At 40.5% G+C, this 21,324-nt stretch overlaps 2 protein-coding genes across 2 annotated transcripts; one reads left to right on the top strand and one right to left on the bottom strand.

The window, feature by feature from the left end:
* Positions 1-2,479: 2,479 nt before the first annotated feature.
* Positions 2,480-10,308, top strand: rpusd4 (RNA pseudouridine synthase D4). The gene is made up of 7 exons (XM_053483850.1): positions 2,480-2,824; positions 2,922-3,087; positions 4,111-4,315; positions 4,837-4,930; positions 5,144-5,294; positions 5,809-5,906; positions 9,654-10,308. Exons 1-7 carry the CDS (start codon positions 2,582-2,584, stop codon positions 9,849-9,851), a joined length of 1,155 nt encoding a protein of 384 aa, XP_053339825.1. The 5' UTR covers positions 2,480-2,581; the 3' UTR covers positions 9,852-10,308.
* Positions 10,162-20,829, bottom strand: LOC128511157 (transcriptional regulator QRICH1-like). Its single transcript, XM_053483847.1, has 12 exons — positions 20,300-20,829; positions 18,133-18,413; positions 17,816-17,896; positions 17,490-17,615; positions 16,280-16,960; positions 15,590-15,743; positions 15,265-15,419; positions 15,063-15,177; positions 14,750-14,858; positions 13,579-13,730; positions 12,908-12,998; positions 10,162-11,783 (listed from the first exon to the last, which is right to left on the bottom strand). Exons 2-12 carry the CDS (start codon positions 18,379-18,381, stop codon positions 11,594-11,596), a joined length of 2,103 nt encoding a protein of 700 aa, XP_053339822.1. The 5' UTR covers positions 18,382-18,413; positions 20,300-20,829; the 3' UTR covers positions 10,162-11,593.
* Between the last annotated feature and the right edge of the window lie 495 nt (positions 20,830-21,324).

Genomic DNA, 21,324 nt, shown 5'->3' with positions numbered 1-21,324 from the left:
GCATATGCTTGGTCCCACTTGATTTAAGTTAAATCAAATTATTTGTAGCCAATAGCACCACATACTGTGACAAATGTGTACCATTAAGTGGTAAATTGGATTCACAGAATGGAAGAATTCAAATGAAATGTGCAAAAAAGTAAATAGACAAATAAATAAAGTTTTAAAAATAATTATTTAAGGAATCATGTCTCTTTATTCAATAACTGAAACCAACACTGAGAACCTAATTCTGTTTTGCATTCCTATTATAGAGTATAATAAGATAGACTACAGTATGTCATTTTTTTATGTGGTTTGTTGTACACCTTCTAATCTATGCATGCTACTACAGTCCTGCCATCACAAAGAGGAGGTTGGATGGAGGCATAGGAATGTTTAGAATTCGTTTGAAGAAGATCTCGTTGCATGGAGGCCCTGTATGGTCTGCTTGGGATATGTGTGATGACTGAGGATGGTTCCACTTTACCGTGAAGATGGTCTTGGACTCGGCTGATGCAGATACAGTGGGGCAAAAAAGTATTTAGTCAGCCACCAATTGTGCAAGTTCTCCCACTTAAAAAGATGAGAGAGGCTTGTAACTTTTATAATAGGTATACCTCAACTATGAGAGACCAAATAAGAAAAAAAAATCCAACTTCATGTAGCTGTAATGAATTGTGACCATTCTCCCCCAATAGTTCAGGCCTGAAATTCCTACAAACAGTTTTGTACCTGAGTCTCCAATAACGAAAGCAGACTTCAAATTAACTTAAACACCTTTCCTGTTATACTGAACTTCTAGCCTCCTAACACTCAGTAAGACTGCAGAGCAACACCTGCTATTCGATATCATCCAAATGAGGATTGGTTTCCTGTTAAGCCTGGTTCCCCGCAAAGTTTCTCCTTATTACCATCTCAGGGAGTTTTTCCTTGCCTCTGTTGCTCTTGGCTTGCTTATCAGGGAGAATCTAATCATTATGATTTTTACATTTTTACATTTTTTCCACATTTAATTTGCGACAAAGACCATTGTTAAAAAGACTATACTGTATAAAAATTCTCATGCTACAATATATCTTATATTAAAGTAATCTTGATAATATATATTTGGGAAATAAAAACATGGGTCTTTCCAAGTGAAGCAATAGAAAAGTCTATACCCTATCATTAGAAGACTGCAAGGTAAAATTCTGACAATCTACATCCTTTAGATATCTGTGGCTGAGGAAAAATTGGCAAAAATTCTTTTTGGGTGGGAGGGCGGCAGGCTTTCTCTGCTGTTATTTTTGACATCACTGGCCAATTGTGGGTATCTGTAAGCTCACGTTTGTGAAAGAGGGCAGATAGTAAAGTTCTTACCTAAAAAATGTGTTACACTGCTGTGTGCGGCAGCATGAGTGGCAGTTTGAAAAGATGTTACTATAAGGTTACTATGTTATACTGAAGTATAATTACAAGAATTTCATGTCAAAAGGCTTTTATTGAAAATTACATTACATTAGGTTTGTACAAAGAGTCAATATTTGCAGTGTTTACCCTTTTTCAAGAACTCTGCAATTTTCTCTGCCATGCTGTCAATCAACTTCTGTCAGGAAGTCAGGATGGGCCACATCCTGACTGATGGCAGCCCATTCTTGCATAATCAGTGCTTGGTGTTTGTCAGAATTTGTGGGTTTTTTTTTTGTTTGCCTATGGGAAGGTCTGGGGAGTTTATTTGAGTTTATTTATTGTATTTCTATAACACTTTTTACTATAATCATTGTCGCAAAGTGTATGAAATGTGAGTGAAATATGTATGGATCAAAATTATTTAAAAATTTAAATGTTTTGTTCCTCGAGCCACTTAGTTGTCAATATTTCCTTATGGCGAGTTGCGCCATCCATGCTGGAAAAGGCATTGTTCGTCACCAAGCTGTTCTTTTTATGGTTGGTAGAATGTTTCTCGGACGACGCTTTTGCACCATACTTTATTAATGCCTGTGTTCTTAGGCAAATTTGTAAGTGAGCCCACGGCCGAGAAGCAACCCCACACATGAACGGTCATGACACAGGACATGACATGGCATGACAGGACTGATGATTGCACTTGAAATGTTAGTAATTATACTTCAGGATACCATCTGAGAAAAAAAGATCTAAAAACACTAAAGCAGCAGATTTAATATTTGTGTAATTTTCGAAACTTTTAGCCAGGACTGTCTGTACACTGCACCTTTATTCTTTAGTAACGTCATGTATAATTCACTCCACTGTAGACCTGGCAGCATTCATTATTCAGCACAACTTAGACGCCTATTCCTCTCTCTATTACACACACACAGATAGAGAGAGAGCAGCAAGTAATCTCTAATGACTTAAATACAAGTGTAGGAATTGTCCTAAATTGTTGAACATGTCATAGCTCTCTCGAACGCACTTTAACCACCAGACATTTCCTCGGTCTGCATGATAAGCGCCACCGGGTAGGGAGACTTTTATTTTGAAAACCTTGAAGATCTCGGTTTTTCAATCCAGTTGCGTGCTTCTTCTCCTTCTTCTTGCTTGTGTATTCTGTATATTTACATTTTTTAAATGCCAGCGTTTGGGACAGACATGTAAGATGAGTACAGTGAAGTTATTAGGTGTGTGGGTACGTCGTCACGTGAATCATGGGTGTTTTAATCGCTTTAACACGCGGATAAATAATTATGAAGCACCACGATGTGTGTTGTGTCCTGGAAGGGATTTCTGTACAGTTTCAGCAAAAGATACAGACGCTCCTTCTGGGAGGAGACGGGGACTGAGAGCTGCGGATATCGCAGAAAAGCTTAGGAGTGAAAAAGAGAAAGGGGCGAATAATAAGGTGAGTCATTTAAATTTGACTTATTATTAAGACTTTAAGCTACTTCCGGTCCGACCATATAAATGTTCCGTTCGTCTCCCTTTGCCTCCCGTTAAAGGTTCCGGAGTCTCCTGTACAGAGGAATGGGGCAGAGCTGAAGAGGTTCACTCAGCAGCTCCAGTCTGTCCATCCAAATGTCTTCGCAAAAGCACTTTCCAAAAGTATTCTGTACCAAGACCAAACCCTCATTGCCATAAATAAACCCTATGGAGTCCCAGTATACAGTAAGTGCCTAGTAATAGCATTACATATGTTCATAATATGATCTGTTCACCTTGGTAACACGAGGCTAAGTCAAAAATTTTAATTAACTTTCAGAAAAGACTCGTCAACGCTTATCAAAACGATTCGTCCCTCTGTCAACAAGGCCTCATATTCGCTCATTAAAAGTGTTTTAAGCTGAGCTGTGAGCCACGAATGCACAGATGGCTTCGCTTCTTCATTAGAAGTGAATTTTTGTTCTCGTAGGGCTGCTTTCAATAAAAATCCGACGAAGCAAGATTCGGACTATAGGCACGATGCTTTAACACCTCAAAATGAAGGTTTTTCCAGATTGTCGATGGTGTGGGCAGAAGTGTGCCAACATGCATCGTCGTGCACAACGTCCTTGGATAGCAGTCCTCTGCATTTAATCCAAAGTTGTTTGGGCTTCAGGTCTTCAATAAGCATCTCACTGTAACGAGCGCTGTTGATTGTTGCAGAGTTTATTTCACTTTTAACCTTTTTCCTGAGATTGTTCCAATACTGGTCCTTGAGAATATCAGAAAACTGTAAGCATTGATAAACTTTTTCTCAGTCAGTGATTGATATTTCCATATGCACAGTACAGAGTGAACTCAAGGGATTGGGACTAAACAGCTGTGTAGCCCTAAGAAAACTACCTTTCAGTGAGGCTAATCTGGAAAGAGTCTTTGGTGTTTGCAAGGGAGAATAAAGAATGGAGCAGTGGAAAACAGTCATGTGACCTTTTTGTTTAATTTATATTATAATTAGTTACAACTGTAGTAATATTATTAATAGCTAGTCTAACCATTGATGTGTCTTTCAAATAGTTAAAAAACTGTGCACCTTCCTTTACAAGTTTGTTATCGCCTGTGAACAAAAACCCACAAATGACACTAACATTTGCAGCTGCATACAAAGGGTCTCTTCAACAGTTTTTTGTTCATCATTTCAAAATAAATAACTAAATAAAACTCTCCTTATACACAATTCCTTTTCTAAGTCATGGCTCCTCATCTCCATAGGTACTGGAGGCGTCAGAAACAGCATTGCCGAGAGCCTGCCGGTCCTGTCCAAGATTATCGACGGCGAGAAAGGAGGATCCGAACTGCACGTCTGTTACAATCTTGAGAAGGACACCACGGGCGTTCTGTTCCTCGCCAAGACGGAGGAGAATGCAGAACGGATACACAACCTCATCAGGTTGCATCAAGCAGAGACGAGATACATGTAAGTGATTACGGAACTCTTAATGTGTTCCATCATTATGCAGTGGCAGGCTGAGAAAGAACATTTTATGATATTTGGATTAAAGACGAATATAAGGATCGTAAAACGGCGCCTCACTGGCATACAGGGATGAGGAGAGAAAATATAAAACTGTTTTGTGTCTGTTTTTCTAAATACTGCATTTGATATATGATATTCCTTGTCTTGCATTTTTGCTAGATATCTCATTGATCTTCACGACACAGGAACAAGTATATTTATAAATAGATGATCAAGTGACACTTTAATTACTAATCTTATGACTTCCTGTGGCAACCGGCTGAACCAGAACTAATTTTAGGGTTTTGAAGAAATTGGTGTGAATACTTATGTAGTCATACAGTATATTAAAATGTTTCATAAATCTAATCAAGTCCATTTTAGTCCAGTTTTTTAGAACACTACAAAAAGATGAAATATTCAAGAGGGCAAATACTTATGCAGAGCACTGTAATAATAACGTCCAACCTCTGTTCACATAGGGTGATCACCGTCGGTGTCCCTGTTCCTTCTGAAGGTGTGATCGACATCCCCATCATTGAGAAGGAGGTCATGGGGAGCCAGCCTCACTTTAAGGTGAGCAAAAAAAAAAATCATGCCTAACGATGTCCTGGATTGTGTGTGTGTGCTGTTTTTCTGTGCACTGCCATTATTTAACAGTTAAAGTTTTTTTATATAGTTTTTTAATTACTCATAGGTATCTTTGAATAGGTGATTTTCTCAACTTTAAATGTAACACTGCAGTAAAAAATGTGAAAAAGGTTATACTGATACTGAGGTGTCCTGCAGATGGGACTGAGTCCGCTGTACAGGCCGACTGAGGAGGGGGACGGGCTGGTCCGCGTGAGAGCACACCGGCAAGCGCAGAGCGCCGTCACGCGATACAAAGTCCTGGACAGCAGCTCAGGGTGCAGCTTGGTCGAGCTCCAGCCAATCACAGGTACCGAGATATCATGCCGCAATTGCAGCATTGGATTAGCAAAGCTCTACTTGTTGATGTGTATGTGTTTTGTGATGGTCTAAAACACTCTGGAGCTAATTTATTAGTGTGCTTATTTATTATTTGTTAAAATTTTAATGAGAGGTTTGAAGGCAGTTTCCTGTTACACTGGGATAAGTGCAGTAGTGTAGCAGGGACTTATTAAGAGAAATAAAGTGGGTTTTACTCTCATTCTGTGCAATCAAAAGTCCCGGTTTGACTCGAACCCATTGCTAGTGTACTTATCTCAGGAGACAATGGTCAGGTTTCATTCTCAGCTCCTCAAATAAAAGTCCAAGTGCTTAAACCCGCAAAGTGCAGACTGTGTTCATGAAACTGAACGTGAAATCTTAGTCAGTTTATTAAAGATTAACAACTAGAGTCATTCCTTTAATAAGAGTAATGATATGATAATGCTGTTCTTTGGGACATTGGGTATCATTCATACAATAACGGAGTAACATTGCTTGTTTAGGAGTGAAACATCAGCTGCGGGTTCACACAGCGCTGGCTCTGGCTTGTCCTATCCTCGGAGATCACAAGTACGCCCACTGGAACAAGCTCGCTCCTCAGGTATGTAACTGTAAACACACCTGACATCCGACACTGAAAGAATGCCCGATATCGAACCTGGAGCTGAGAGAGATCACGGGAGCGGACGTGTGGATTAATTACTAAAATGGATCGATTGGCAAACGGTTATCAGTTTAAGTAGTCCAAGCCACAGCAGATCGTTCTTGGACGATTCTGATAGAGTACTTTAGATGACCCCCCAAAAAAGGTCGAGTGGTGTTACTGTAAGTTTGGTCCTGTTCGATCTTTCCTTGTTGAGTCTGATGTTAGAAGGAAGATATCACATTTCTAATGAAGAAAAATGCCTGTGAAAAGCCTGTATTTTAAGGGTACATATAAATTACTAACAAGTAGGACTTAGTAGATTTATTGGTATCGAGTTTGACTTATGAGTAGAATGACAATTGAGCGGACTTGCCCTCAGATTTGTAACATTGTTGGTATCGAAGCATCCCTTTAACATACGCTACGTTTACATTACAAGCCACATCGTTCAGTTCCTTTTTTTTCAGATCGGATTTACATGCCATGGACAATTCATAATGATAAGTGACTTATCTGACTCTAAGACACATCTGTCCCCTGATACAGCACATATGCACACATCATGTCAATTTAATTTTATTTGTATTTAACAATTGACATTGTCACAGAGCAGCTTTACACAATCAAAAGAATTATGTACAGTAGCGCAAAAAAAAGAATTTAGCCAGCCATCAATTGTGCAAGTTCTCCCACTTAAAAAGATGAGAGAGGCATGTAATTTTTGTCATAGGTATACCTCAACTATGAGAGACAAAATAAAATAAAAAATCCAGAAAATCACACTGTAGGATTTTTAATGAATTAATTGGTAAAATTGGTAAATTATTATTAGTTTCCATTACATAGAAACAGGTTTATAACTTAAAATTATTGTTTTTATTTTAATTCAGAAATAATTCAAAATTATTGGGCTAAATTAATTAGTAAAATAAGTATTTGTTCACCTACAAACAAGAAAGATTTCTGGCTCTAACAACTTCTTTAAGAGGCTCCTCTGTCCTCCACTCGTTACCTGTGTTAATGGCATCTGTTTGAACTCGTTATCAGTATAAAAGACACCTGTCCACAACCTCAAAACAATCACACTCCAAACTCCACTATAACCAAGACCAAAGAGCTGTCAAAGGACACTAGAAACAAAATTGTAGACCTGCACCAGGTTGGGAACACTGTATGTGCAATAGGTAAGCAGCTTGGTGTGAAGAAATCAACTGTGGGAGAAATTATTAGAAAATGGAAGACATACAAGACCCCTGATAATCTCCCTCGATCTGGGGCTCCACGCAGGATCTCACCCCGTGGGGTCAAAAAGATCACGGACGACTGATCCGTGTAAAGGAAAGAATGAATGGGGCCATGTATCGTAAAATTTCAAGTAAAAACCTCCTTTTATCAGCAGGGGCATTGAAAATGAAACGTGGCTGGGTCTTTCAGCATGACAATGATCCCAAACACACCGCCTGGGCAACGAAAGAGTGGCTTAATTTCAAGGATTTCAAGGTCCTGGAGTGGCCTAGCCAGTCGCCAGATCTCAACCCCATAGAAAATCTTTGGAGGGAGTTGAAAGTCCGAGTGTCGCCCAGCGACAGCCCCAAAACATCACTGCTCTAGAGGAGATCTGCATGGAGGAATGGGCCAAAATACCAGCAACAGTGTGTGTGAAAACCTTGTGAAGAATACAGAAAACATTTGACCTCTGTCATTGCCAACAAAGGGTATACAAGATGAAATTTTATTATTGACCAAATACTTATTTTTCACCATCATTTGCAAATAAATTCTTTAAAAATCCTACAATGTGATTTTTTTTTGGGATTTTTTCTTATTTTGTCTCTCATAGTTGAGGTATACCTATGATAAAAATTATAGACCTCTCTCATCTTTTTAAGTGGGAGAACTTGCACAATTGGTGGCTGACTAATTACTTTTTGCCCCACTGTGAGTTGTATGAAATGTATATGAATCAAAATGATCAGATTGTCCCTGATGAGCAAGCAGAGGACAACGGCGACAGTGGCAAGAAAATACTCCCTGAGGTAGCAGTGGGAAGAAACCTTGAGAGGAACCTGACAATACATCATTTTCTTTTTAAATTATCTCAAATACTGAAACTTAAACACCTCTCCTGTTATATTAAACTTCCAGGTTCTCCCTGTCAATTCTGGTTCCTCTCAAGGTTTCTTCCTGTTGCTAATAGTTTTTTTTTGATACTGTAAAGCTGCTTTGCGACAATGACCATTCTTAAAAGTACTATACAATTAAAATTGGAAAGAATTGAATTAAAACTGCTTTGTTTCTGTAGACTCCCTCCAGTTTTGTTTAAACAGATAAATTTATCTAAATATTTACAAAATCCCAGATTTCACCTCCGTTGAAATGAAATCCGCATGCTGCCGGTGCTGACTGACGTCACATGCGTTCCCGCACAACCACGTACGTATTAGAAATATATCCGATCTAGGTCCATACAAAATTCACTCAGATCTGATCTGGAAAACATCAGATAGGTATGTTTAGATAGCCCTTAAAAATGATCTGCTTCTCTCTCACACTGGGGGGGGGGGGGGGGAATCTGATCTGAGTCACCAAGGCAGAAGTAAACACACTGGACAAATATTTAGAGTAAAAAAAAAAATCAAAATTCTTTCAAATTTTAGTCGGCTTCTCCATCATCATGTGCAATTCGGCTCGAGCATGAAGGTGAATCCAAATAATTTTAAGTTTTCCATGGTGTTCAAACAGACCAGTTCAAGTGATCGGTCGGCTGTACGCAACTTGGAACGTGACAGAATTGGTGTCATGTTTAAATATGAAACAAGAAAATGTCTATTCCTATTAAAGTTCTCAATGTTTGTGTCTTCCTGCGATACCCCACCCTGTTATATATCCATTACATAGAAACAGGTTTATAACTTAAAATTATTTTTTTTATTTTAATTCAGAAGGGTCAAATTATTGAGCTGCATCAAGCAACGATTACAACTTAGGAACTGGGTTAAGAAAACATTACTTTGGAGCAAAGGAAAAAGGTCTGATGTGTTCAGGTTGACCGTTTTCTAGAGTGACGAGCGTGTCAGGGTAAGAAGAAAAGCACATGAAGCGCATCACCCATCATGCGTAGTGCCCACTGTATAAGCTTCTGGAGGTGGAGTTATGTTTTGTGGCTGCTTCAGATGCTCAGGTCTAGGCTTGGCAACATTATGTAGCAATAAAATTATCTAATGACCTGAGTGTACTGAATGACCCGATGGCATGGGTATATTCCAGAACTCAAATTGTGAAAGCATGGTTTTGGGAGCATCAGGAATCATTTTCACACGCGAGATGTTTTGTTAAGGTTAGTTAATTTATTTTACTTTACTACTGGATTGTTTAAATGAGGCCTAGTGAAATAAAAAAATAATCTTTAGATAATGCTTCAAAAGTGCAACCTGATGGATGAAACGATTTGTTTCCACAGCACCATGTTTTGGGCTTTTGTCTGCCAAAGATCGTCAGGTTTCATAAGCCAGCCGTGCCAGTATCACTTTCAGCACTGGTTTTAAGGTTTAATAAGGTGTAGGGAAACTGTTAAATGCACAAATGACAGTGGTGAAGTATTATATTTGCAACTGTCCAGAAATGATCTTAAGAGATGACGTATTGTATTCACTGGTCACGCTTCTCACACCAAACGCACGTATCACTTTTCTTTCCTTGCAGAAGTTACCGGAAGGCGTGCTGCGGCGGCTTGGACTGGAGCAGAGCAAAACCCGACACCTTCCTCTCCACCTCCATGTCCGACAGATCACCCTACCAGGGTTCAGGGGTCACGGTGACCTCACTGTATCCTGTCCACTTCCAAAGTTCTTCACTGCAGCTCTGAAAAAACTGCAAATCGAGCTGCCCGAGAAGCCGTAAGAGACAAGCATCAGCTCGGATATGACTGTAAACTCTTTAACTGGAGACCGAGTCAAAATGAAGTGAGAACAGGATACACTGACTGGATGCAACCTTGCAGATCAAATTGCTTTGAGACAGGTGTGGGTTGACTTCAGCGATTAAGGGACTTAATTTTCTACAGTTTGTTCAGTACAAGACGAACTTTCTGGTTATTTAATTAAACCTCAAATAAATGGACCTTAAGTTCTATTCATTACCGTCTTACCATTTTTCCCCCCTTGCCCTATCCTTCCACAAACAGCAACAAAATAAAGACACTTGCACACAGTTACAGGGACCTCACTGTACAAAAGGCATGTTTGAAAACACAGGCTTCAATTTTCTCAGTCTCCAGCACCACTATAATATCAATACATATCAGATTACCATAGATGCATATATAAAAAATAAAAACAAAACATGAAGAAAAAAAAAATGAAGACCAAAAAGTCTTTCTGTGTAGAGTACACTCTTTAAAGTGTCTTGACCGCACTACTGCCAAGTCAAGGGTGTGTAAGGGGTTCCGGAAAAGAACCCGTGTTTTAACCCCTTGCAGAGATGACTCCAGTCTAAACCGCACACACACACTCCTCGCCTCTCCCGGTTACAATGGAAAAAGAACAAGCAAATTAATGGGAGGTGGGGTACAAGGATAAGTGAGAAAATAAACGACGTTAGATGATGAGTATAAAACGAAAGGGGGTACATAATCGACAGAGCAACAGCTAGCGAAGAGAAACTGCACGTTAAAGGTGTGTAGCGCCAACAGGCATCATATGAACAGATTGAGTAATATCTTTATTTAAAAAAAAAAAAAAAAAAAGGCTTGCAAGCTTGATTTAGTCCAGTCCTCCAGTGGTAGCTGGTCAGAGGAGGCATCTCCTGAAATTAAATTTTTATGAAGGAAGTAAATAAAAAATAAATGATTCATTAGTCAGTTTACAAGGCTTGTTCCTCCCCCACCCCCCCCCCCATACACACAAAGTTGGTGCAAAAGTCTGGATCCACAAGCCTTTTTTGACCCTTATATTAAATTTGGTACTTTTACCTCAAACCCAAGCTGGCATCAAAATAAACAATAAAAGATCAAATATAACCAGAGCCAGCATCACATGACAACATCAGTTCTGCTACATTAAGAAACGTTCGACGCTCCCGTATACACAAGTGCTGCGAAGTTAGAGGCTGACATTCTGACATTTATACACATTGTTGCCTCTGGATCCAGACTTTGTGTGTATACACACACACACACACACACACACACACACACACAATGATCATGCTAATGCTCTTTGAACTCTGAACCACTTCAGAATTATACACTGAAATCAAGCTACAGCAAGCTCAACAGAAAGGATGTTGCTTTTTGTTTAGAAGTAAACTGACTCTGATTTTCTTTTAGCGTTAGCGACTACTCAACGTCAGGGTGTCGAATTTCCTTGGCCTGGTTAGTAACTGTTTTGAATCCTACTCAAACTGATTTCTAGTGCGTGAGGACACGTAGGGATCGTTGCCTCCTCTGCCCGCGTGCCACCACTGGTGCGTGCTTCAGGTCGTGTAAATAAAGAGCACGAGGGGACGCGCCGACGGCTACGTTTCCTCCTTTCGGGTTTATGAGTGACTGAGGCTGGCTGTGAGGACGGAGGAGCTTGGAGGTGGAAACCATTTGTTCATTGTATCTCTCATTTTCTCTCTCTTTCTCCTTCTTCCTCCATCTTTCACTGGATGTTGGCTTGTGTGATGGAGATAATTTCTTGGATTTCCCGCACCACCATGATGCGCGTCAGCATCTGCTCCAGCTGCTCGCTCGTGATCGGCTGGGTCGAGTACCATATAGGGCTGTTTGGGGCTACGACAGGCTCTGGCGTCAGGTAATACGTGTCATTCCGGCCTTTGGCAGTCTGAGGACTGGAAAGAAACAGTGTGTAAGTTAAGACAAGAGAATTTAATACAGAAAACCTATAAATATCAATAAATAGTAATAAATCAGCATGTAACGTGTTGGCGAATAAGCCGAGACTAAAATGCGATTTAAAAAAATTAAATCTAATAAAACAACTGTCTTTATTTATGTCAACATAAAATTTTTGTTACAACCCATTGCGATACGGTGTTCATTATTTATGGTGAAAGCAGCAGTATTTTCCGGGTCATGGTGCGCGGCATGTCAAAAGTAGTTTGCGAATGCAGTGACGGGATGTTACAAGCTTTGTAATCTTTAACTCTTCGTCATGACAGCAGTATTACTTGGGCTAAAGAGAAGAGCCGATATCTGGGCCCATTTTTTTTTTATATTGAACTGGAGGGAAAAATCCAATGTGTATTCATATCGGAGGGAAAAGTGTGGAAACTGCTGGGGGGAAAAAAAAACCCTAAAGAGACACATCAAGGCAAACCGTAAAAATCTCAAGGTAGCCTTTTACAGCCTCTTTGTGGTAATTATGTTACCACATACAACTACAATAATAATTGTTTTACATGATTTGTATAATGTGTATTTAGTTTTATTTTATGGTTAAACCGCTGCCAAAACTAACTAAGGCTAGCAAACGATTGTGATCCACAGGAGCTGTCCTAACAACCGTCAATACAATGAATTTATATATATATATATATATATATATATATATATATATATATATATATATATATATATATGGAAAGCGTATTGGACATGCAGCAATTGTTGTGGTGGTAAAAAAAAAAAAACATTAGCTCAAAATATTAGATCAATTATTAGATTAGTCTAGATTAACTATAGAGTTTATTAATGATCTTTATAATGGCTAAAATGTTAGGTTTTCATTGACTAAAACTAGACGAAAATACTTAAGGTTTCCTCTGACTAAAACTAGATGAAAATGCCCAGACTTCTTGTCAACGAAAACTTGATTAAACAAAAATAGGGTAAGATTGACTAAATATGAAAAAAATTACCGAACATTTATTCCAGGACTAAGACTTACATTAAAAATAGTTGAAAAATAAACATTAGCGACAGGAAAACAATGTGCGATTGAATCAGTTCTCACCATTTAAAGAGGTAAAAGTCATAGAGCTTGATGGGGCAGCGAAGTGGATTCTCTGGATCTTCAGCTTGCTCTGCATACATATCATCTGTCACTACAGCAAGAAGCCAAAAAAAAAAAAAAAGGAAACGTGGTAAAAAAGCCTCATGGCATGAAATAAAGGTTAGATTCAGGATACAGATTTTACCTTTATTATAGCTGTGGCACGGGTAGACCATCAACTTCATTTTGGGGAACTGTGATTATCAATTGAAATTAGCAGCACTAATGCTTATTGTCTGATTTGTCTCAAGCAAGATATATTACAGGTTTTGAAATATTGCATTAACTTGCATTGATTGTTCAAATGTCACATCTCACAATTTTTACCCCGACACTCTTTTGCCTTGCATTTAAGTACAGTAGGTGGCAGTGTTGCACCAACTGCCCATAAACTCAAAAGATGAACTGAAAATCTAGGATATTTTCAAGTACTTTATTATTTATTTATTTTTTTTTTTTCAGATGATGAAAACCTGCTATACTTTTAAGGAATTAAAATCTGAAAGTTTATTTAACTGATTTAAAATGTTTTATTGACAATTTATTACCATTTATCAAGTGTATTAATCACATCGGCTTGCACAATGTTGATTGAACAATTAAATCAAATCTTATCAAAGCCCCTCTCTCACCTTTCTGACCGACATGGTGAGAGCCAACTCCTTTCAGGTAGCGGATGCTGGTGCTCTTGTCTTTTGGGTTGGTCGGGTTCTTCTTGGTGTGCCGGAGCACTTTCGAGAAGGCCACCTTCATGTGCTGCTCCACTGTGGTCAGGTGGAAATACCTGTGACATAGGGGAAATGCTTAACGTTAGACTCCCTCTCGCACATTACATTTTTACATGTTAGTTCCTCGAATGAAGAAGACATGCTTCCAATGTTGTGGATATGGCCCCACAAGATGATAAATTCAATTTTCAAGTGTTTCTGCATTTATGTGAAAGGATCGTTTTGCCCAACCTATTGCACAAACAAAACTGCTAAATTACAGTATTGTCCAAAAGTCTGGACAGTCCTTGTTTATTCATATTTTGCTTTAGAAGAGCCACACATTCTTGTATTTTTATTGTATTTTTATTATAGGCTTTGGAAATAGTTCTCCAGGCTTTCTGAAGAAAATTTCTTTTGTTTTTGCCTCCATTCAGGCTAGTCCCTGTACCCGAGTAGTTTCAGAGGAATATTTTTTTTTCCGTTGACTTATGAATTATTTAAGAAAAAAAAAACTAAAGGCAAAAACCAGTGAGAAACAGGTACAGATGATGAAAGTCTGTGTTTAGTATACTGGAACGCAAAGTGGTCGGAACAGACAAGAGGACAAACGAGGTTGTTACATAAAAAGCCTTTTTTTTTACTATTACTACATCTTTAGGCACTCTGCATCCTGTTACAATAAACATGTGTTCCCATTTCTTTAATTTTTTCTAAATCGTTTTTAATTTCTTTTAAAATGAGGAAATGAGGCGGGATGCCTCAAGACTTGGGGCAAGTTGAGGGAGTTAGGGGTAGTTCAGTGGTTAGGGCATTGAACTACAATTCGGAAGATCCAAGGTTCAAATCCCATGACCACCAAGTTGTCCCTCTGGGGCCCTTGAGCAAGGCCCTTAACCCTGAACTGCTCAGACGTATAATGAAATACAAATATAAGTCGCTACGGATAATGGCGTCTGCCAAATGCATAAATATATGTAAAGACTTTTGCACAGTACTGTAGCTCTTTTGGAAAGTACCCTAGTATGAGAGCACAAAAAAAAAAGGGATAAGCTAATAAGAAGCCATGACAAAATAAATCCTTGCAGTGACTCACTTGGTGTTGAAGTACATTAGTGTAGTGAGTAAAGTAGATGGAGAATGAGCGCCCAGCTGTTTACACTCCCACAACATCTCCTCTGTCACATGACTAGGGATGATATAACCTGAAAGAAGAGGAAGTTAGCCATCATTTACATAAAAGTAGGAACCAAAACACTGTTAAATTACAGATTGATGTATTCTGGATCACAACTAGAACTCTTGGCACAAACATTTAACAGAAGGATTTTGATGCCTACTCAAGACTCTTTAAAAGTTTTCTGACAGGACATTGAGCACACTCGCATGCACTGGGAGGAAAAGTTTACCTAGCGGATGAACACTGGGCCTCCATTCCTCCAGGACTTTGTGTAGGCACTGGGAGAAACGGGAGTAGTACTGGTCTGAAAAGATGTCGTCCACCCTGCCGTTCTCAAACATGTACTAAAGGTAAAAAGATCTCAAGTGAGACAAAAAAAGTAAAAAATAAAAAATAAACTGACCTTAAATAAACAAAGAAACAAGATATACTTTTTGTATGCATAAGAAGACGTAATACAGCGCGTCAGGTTCGAATGGCTCCCCTTCTAGTCCGCGAGCCTCCTGGGTCATGAGAGACAGAGCCACGTTGAGCTCTCCCACTGAACTAGACACCAGGTCCTCTCGGAAACGCAGAGGCTGGCGGCCTGCAGAGAGGGAGAGATAGAAAATAATAATAAATTAATAAAAATACAATTAAGGGGGGGAACAAAAACACCCACAACATAGGAAAATATGTTTAAAACTCGAAAGAAAGAAAGGCTAAGAAGTCTACTAAAAAAAAACACATAAACCGATGTTAAACAAAATCACTCACGGCCAATCGGCGCCAACTTGTTCTGTTCGTTCTTATCGAGTTCTGCGTTTTTGCGTTGAACCCAAAGCCTCCAGGTCTCCAGGCCCTCGTCTGGCTTTAGTACTGTAGGAAGAAGCAGCTCAGGAGGAGCTTCGGCTTGTGGCTCTGCCTCCGCCTGAGAAGGTAGAGAGAATCTTTATACTGTATAAAAAGTAAGGGGCATCAAGATTTTTTTTTTCCTGCTATCTGTAGTTTTATTACCATCGTTAATTCAAACCTTAATTGGAATTGAGATGTGGCAATCAATAAAAGTCTAACGATCACATATCTATCATTTCTGTTATTGATAGACAAAACAACAACATACAAATCACATAATGAGGGCCAGGGATTAGGTAAAGTATTCCTAATCTTTTAACACAGAGTTATCTTTTAACTTAAACCTGCAATCACAGAAAATATCTTTACTCTGCTCACATCACCAATCTGGGATTGTTTATCAAATCTAAAATTCTGTCAAAGTGAAACGCTGGCTTTAACCTTCTACTTTGAGTTTCATTACAAAGCCTTGTTTATTCCATGGCCTGTAAGTTAAAAAAACGTCATCATCAATGTCATTACAAGGGCTATAAAGCAAACCAGATGTGGTGTGGAAGGAAAAGGGAAAAGAAATTCAATAAATCCTGCCATGCCACATTCTCATTTCCTAACCTGCAGATGGAGCTGTTGCTCCTGAGTTTCTGCCTCCTGGACGTGCTGCTGCTGTTGCTGCGGGTCCCAGATGTGCAGCGCCTGGGTGCTTGCGTAGCCTCCCCCGACTGCCTGGACTGCCACTGGAATGTGGATGTTTCCGTTCATTAACTGTGCCGGGAAAAGAGAGTGCACCACCTCCTCCTGTGAGCCCGAAACAGGCACCGCCACCGCGCCTGCAACCTGGGCCATCTTGTCTTTATCTTTGTCTTGCACCTGCACTGTGCTGTAGGCCTCCTGTGGGATGGCGATGTGTGCCACACCCTGCTGCTGCTGGTACACCGGGATAGTCCAGGTCTCTCCCGATGCACCCGTGATGGTACCGGCTGTGGCCGTGCCATAAAGGTGAGCGCTGTCTACAGTCAGGAGCTCTGGCCTCAGCGACACGTAGCCCTGCTGCTGACCCTGGGGAATGGCCAGGACGGTGGCAAGCTGCTGGCCCTGTGCTAGCTGGTAAGACACTACGGCAGGGACGTCTACTTTGCGCTTCTTAGCTGGCTGCAGGACACCTGGTGACGCTCCAGCACGACGATCTGCGTCGCGGTCCGACCCCTGCTGCGTCTGGGATGGAGAAAGAGCTTCCACTGTCTGGATCTGAATTTGCTGACCTCCGGCCACGGCTGCTACCAGCTGTGCCTGGATCTGGGAACCACACAAACAAACAAACAAAAAACAAAAAAAACACTTCATTTTTACTGCTATAGACAGTATTATATATAATTTCATAGATAGATGGCAATATAACTTTTACGGCATTATTGGTTCATAAACACACACTTTATGAACCAAAGTCTGAGAAATGCATGAGAAAATTTCCTCTTCATCATCTGTATCTGCTGAATTCTTATGTGCCGTGTAATGTCTTTAATCGGTAGCTAATCTGTGGTTTCCTTTAGCGAGTTCCCTTTTGCTAAAAGTGACCACAATAGAAGACCTGCTACAGAAACAGATCTTGGTTTGCATGATGACCCATCGTAGACTACAGAAATTCTGACACTATATCATCCTATATCTAGATCTTTTTTTTTTTTTATCTAGATAGTGCAATCATGTGGGTGACAAAGGTCGCATCGCTTCATGCCCACAAAACATTAACTATATTAACCCGAACCCATCTGTTTACCAATAAGATTGAAGGATTATGCTCATGCCACGTGCTGACCATCCATACCTGTTGCTGTTGTTCCTCGGTCAGGTCACCCTGCTGCACCAGCTGTGCTGTAGTGACCCCTGACAGCTGCTGATGGGTAGGAGAAGCCACCTGCAGCACCTGACCCTGCTCGCCTTGTATTTGCACCTGCCGAAAGAAAGGGGTGTGAAACAGAGCAAATAAATAAATAATAAGCCTCAAGATAAAAGGCATATATTTTGGTTTTTAATCTGCACAAAAGTTTCACGCAGTAGCTTTCTGTCTCTGCCAAATTAACATGTGCGTGCTATGATGACAACCTTTGCATGGAAAGTTCTTATTTAATGAAGAACCTCAAGTTTTCTAACCTGGACTTGAATCTGCTGCTCGGATGCCTGCTGGACAGCTGCAGCCAGCTGTGGCGAGATCTGCGTAGAAGTCACCTGAACCTGCAAAAAGGACACTGTCAACTAGAGAAAACTCCTGGATTTTTTTTTTTGGTTTGCTTGTTTCACAATTTACACTACCTAAGAACTAAATCTTAAAAAAAAGATTTGATCACACAATATATTAAAAGTTGCTAGACACTAAAACATTTATTATTATTATACTGGTATCCTGGTACACCTTATGTGCACACACTTCCAGCAACTACTAGGTAGCTTTTCGAGTGTGTTTTTCTTACGGGGCACGCCAGCTCCAGCAGCGACCCTGCCACTTCTGTGCTGTCGGTGTAGATGCAGTTGGCCCCCTGTTGGTACACCATGGTAGTTGTGGTGCCGCTGGCCTGCTGGCTGAACTCCTGTAGGATCTCAGGGCCTTTGGTGGCCAGCGACTCCAGGAACTCCTTCATGCGGTGCTGGGGTATGGTGCGAGCCTTTTGTCGCACATACTCGTCGAACGAGATCGCACCGCCTTCGATCGGCTCGTTCATGGCAGGTCAATCCACCTTGAACTGACTGAAGCCTGAAAGAAACGAGGAGGCGGACATGACACAATAGCACTGATACACGAGACGTTTTCTAAAAACGTGCTGACGGAAGTCACACTGGTTTGTGCCTAACGGTGATACATCCTGGAGTTTTCATAACTAGATATTCTTTTTAGTCACCTAGTCTTTTTTTGCATCATGCTTGTAACTTGAAATGTGCAAAAGAGAAGTTGCAGTAGAGTATATAATTTTAATTCATCTTGTATACCGTTTATCATGTGTAGAGGGTAACGGGGGCCTGGAGCCTATCCCAGGAGACTCGAGGCATAAGGCGGGGTACAGGACCTGGAGAGGGTGCCAATTCACTCACACTACAAGCAATTTGGCAATGCCAATTAACCTTCTTTGCATGTCTTTGGACTGTGAGAGAAACCAGAGTACCTGTAGGAAACCCACCAGGCATGGGGACAACATGCAAACGCCACGCACACAAACCCAAAGCGGGAATCAAACCCTCGACCCTGAAAGTGCAAGGCTACAGTGCTAACCATGACTTCAATGTGCAGCCTTAAGTATATAATATTTCAACCAAAGACTTCCCATACATTCTCACGTGGTGTTTTGTTTTCAAACTTGATTTAAATTAAATTTGTGGTGAATTCTGTGGCATCGCATCCAAGGTTGAGGGTCCGATTCCCGTCTCGATTATGTGTGCTGATTTAAATGTTCTTCCCGTGCTTGGTCGGTTTAGTCCAAAGATAATGAGAAACAGAGAATTCTAATCGTCATTTCTAAATTGCCCAGTAGTGTGTGTGTGTGGGCGCCCTGCAATGAACTGGCACCCTGTCCAGCCTTTTTCGTGGGACAGGCTCCAGGCTCCTTGTGACCCTGTACAGGATAAGCAGTATATAGAAGACGTATGAAAAGACAACACAAACACACTTTGTAGTTATTTTGCAAACTGCAATTACAAAGCCAAAAGAAATACAGATTTGTGCCACAGCTGTAATTACACTGAGGGTTAAAACGTGTGTTAATAAAATCCATAAGGTAAGAAAGGCTCCCTCAAAGGCTTTGTTTAATTTAGAACAAAATCGACAGCAGGAGGCGGAATCCCAAACGCCTCCTTTTTAGACCTCGCAGTGCACTACTTAGTGCGCAACTGCCAGCAAATACGCAATGTAGTCCACTATAGAGTGAACAGGGAGTGATTTGGGATCGTGCCAGCCTCGTACCGTGCTGCACTTTGGACCGTTTCTATCTGAAACCAAAACTCAAACCCAAGTCATACTTTGACAATTACACCTGTTTAGCAGTTTAAAATAAAACTGTATACAGACAGTAGTCATTTTAGTGACACGGCGGTGATCAGGTTTAACCTGGGAAACAGCTAAGCTAATGTTAGCTAATGTTACGGTTACCAAAACAATATTAGCTTACAAGGTAGCTAGCTCAGGAATTTCTCTAATAAATTCCCTATTATCGTTTACAGACACAAATATTCTGAAAAAATAAAACATTTTAGATGCATTAATATCACGAACATGACACTCGGATAATTATGCAACAAATAAAAGGTAAGAATGTGCATTCGCGTGAGCGCTAGATTAGCATTAGTGACTTAGCACACTAGCACGGCCGCGTATCTTGCCATGCTACCTTAAATAAAACCAAAATCAATTTCCGCCAAAACACGCCGTTCAAAAAATAAAAAGCCACCAAAGCCAGTGTTAATTCATCCCCAGCATGAGCTGCAGCTCGAACACACCCCGAGCCAGACTATTTTTTATTCCTCCATCCCATTTAGGTGCAGCAAACAATACCAATATACGATGTGACGTGTGCTTATTGCATTTTCACACCGCGGATCTGCGTTTCGGGATTAATCACACGCTTTAGCCGCGCTGCGTTAAGCTCCTACCGTGTTAGAAAACGTTGAAACGCGGCTTCTCGCCTCGCTCGGTTGGAGAGCCGGTGACTGTTCTGTGAAACAAAATGAATTTCCGAGAGCGGCGCGCGGACGGAAGTAGGCCTCGTATGTGAGCGCGAGACCCCGGACTGTCCTGCTCGAACAGCGCCGCTTCAGTGGAGCGCGCGCAGCTCCCTCTGCAGGCCCACGCGCACATTCCCGCTCCGTGAACGCGCGTTGAGGGGCGCCGTGAACGCGCGCAGCATGTGGATCTTCACGAACCGAGAATAATCTCTTCTACAGTCCAAACGTATGATCCTAGATCTCAAATATATCATGCATTATTAGTAGTAGTAGTAGTAGTAGTAGCGGTAGTAGCAGAAATTCATTTATCAGTAATACAGCTTATTTATTATTGGAGATCATTATATTATATGCATTTAGGCATTTTAATATAATTACGCCATATTGCACAAGAATCATAAACTACTCAACACAGATCTGAATGCCACCAAACCTGACATATCCATATAACATATCAATATAACCCATATAACATTCAAGTTTAATAAACAAAATCTGCCCTCATATTTTTTCCTACCATGACTGCACAGATATCAAAAGCATATTTTAAACTTTACATGCGTCTCGAGCTGTTCTAATGTGCTGTTTTAAACTAATACCGATTTAGGAGTGCGTATGCCTTTAAGCGCGGCTTTATTTGTTCCAGTCCGCCTTAAAGTGCTAGGCATGTGTCTGTGAGGGCCTCCCCCTGCAACACACTGCCTAACTGCGCTCTTAAGGTGGACCGAAAGAGATCCGCAGTACAAGTGCACCTTGGTAAACACTCACGGCCTTGGAAAGAGTTAATTCCCACGGTTTGAGCCTTAACCCTAATATGACCCCTGCTAGAATTCTTCTTAATGAATGCCAAGTATTTAAAAGTTCGCCAGGAATCATAGAAACGCATCATCTTCCATTTCAAGGCATTCACATTAATAAACTTTTTAGTAATTTCATAATTTCACTTACATGAA

This window comes from Clarias gariepinus, chromosome 23, assembly GCF_024256425.1.
Source record: "Clarias gariepinus isolate MV-2021 ecotype Netherlands chromosome 23, CGAR_prim_01v2, whole genome shotgun sequence".
NCBI lineage: Eukaryota > Metazoa > Chordata > Actinopteri > Siluriformes > Clariidae > Clarias > Clarias gariepinus.
This window is presented reverse-complemented; position numbering and strand designations above follow the sequence as displayed.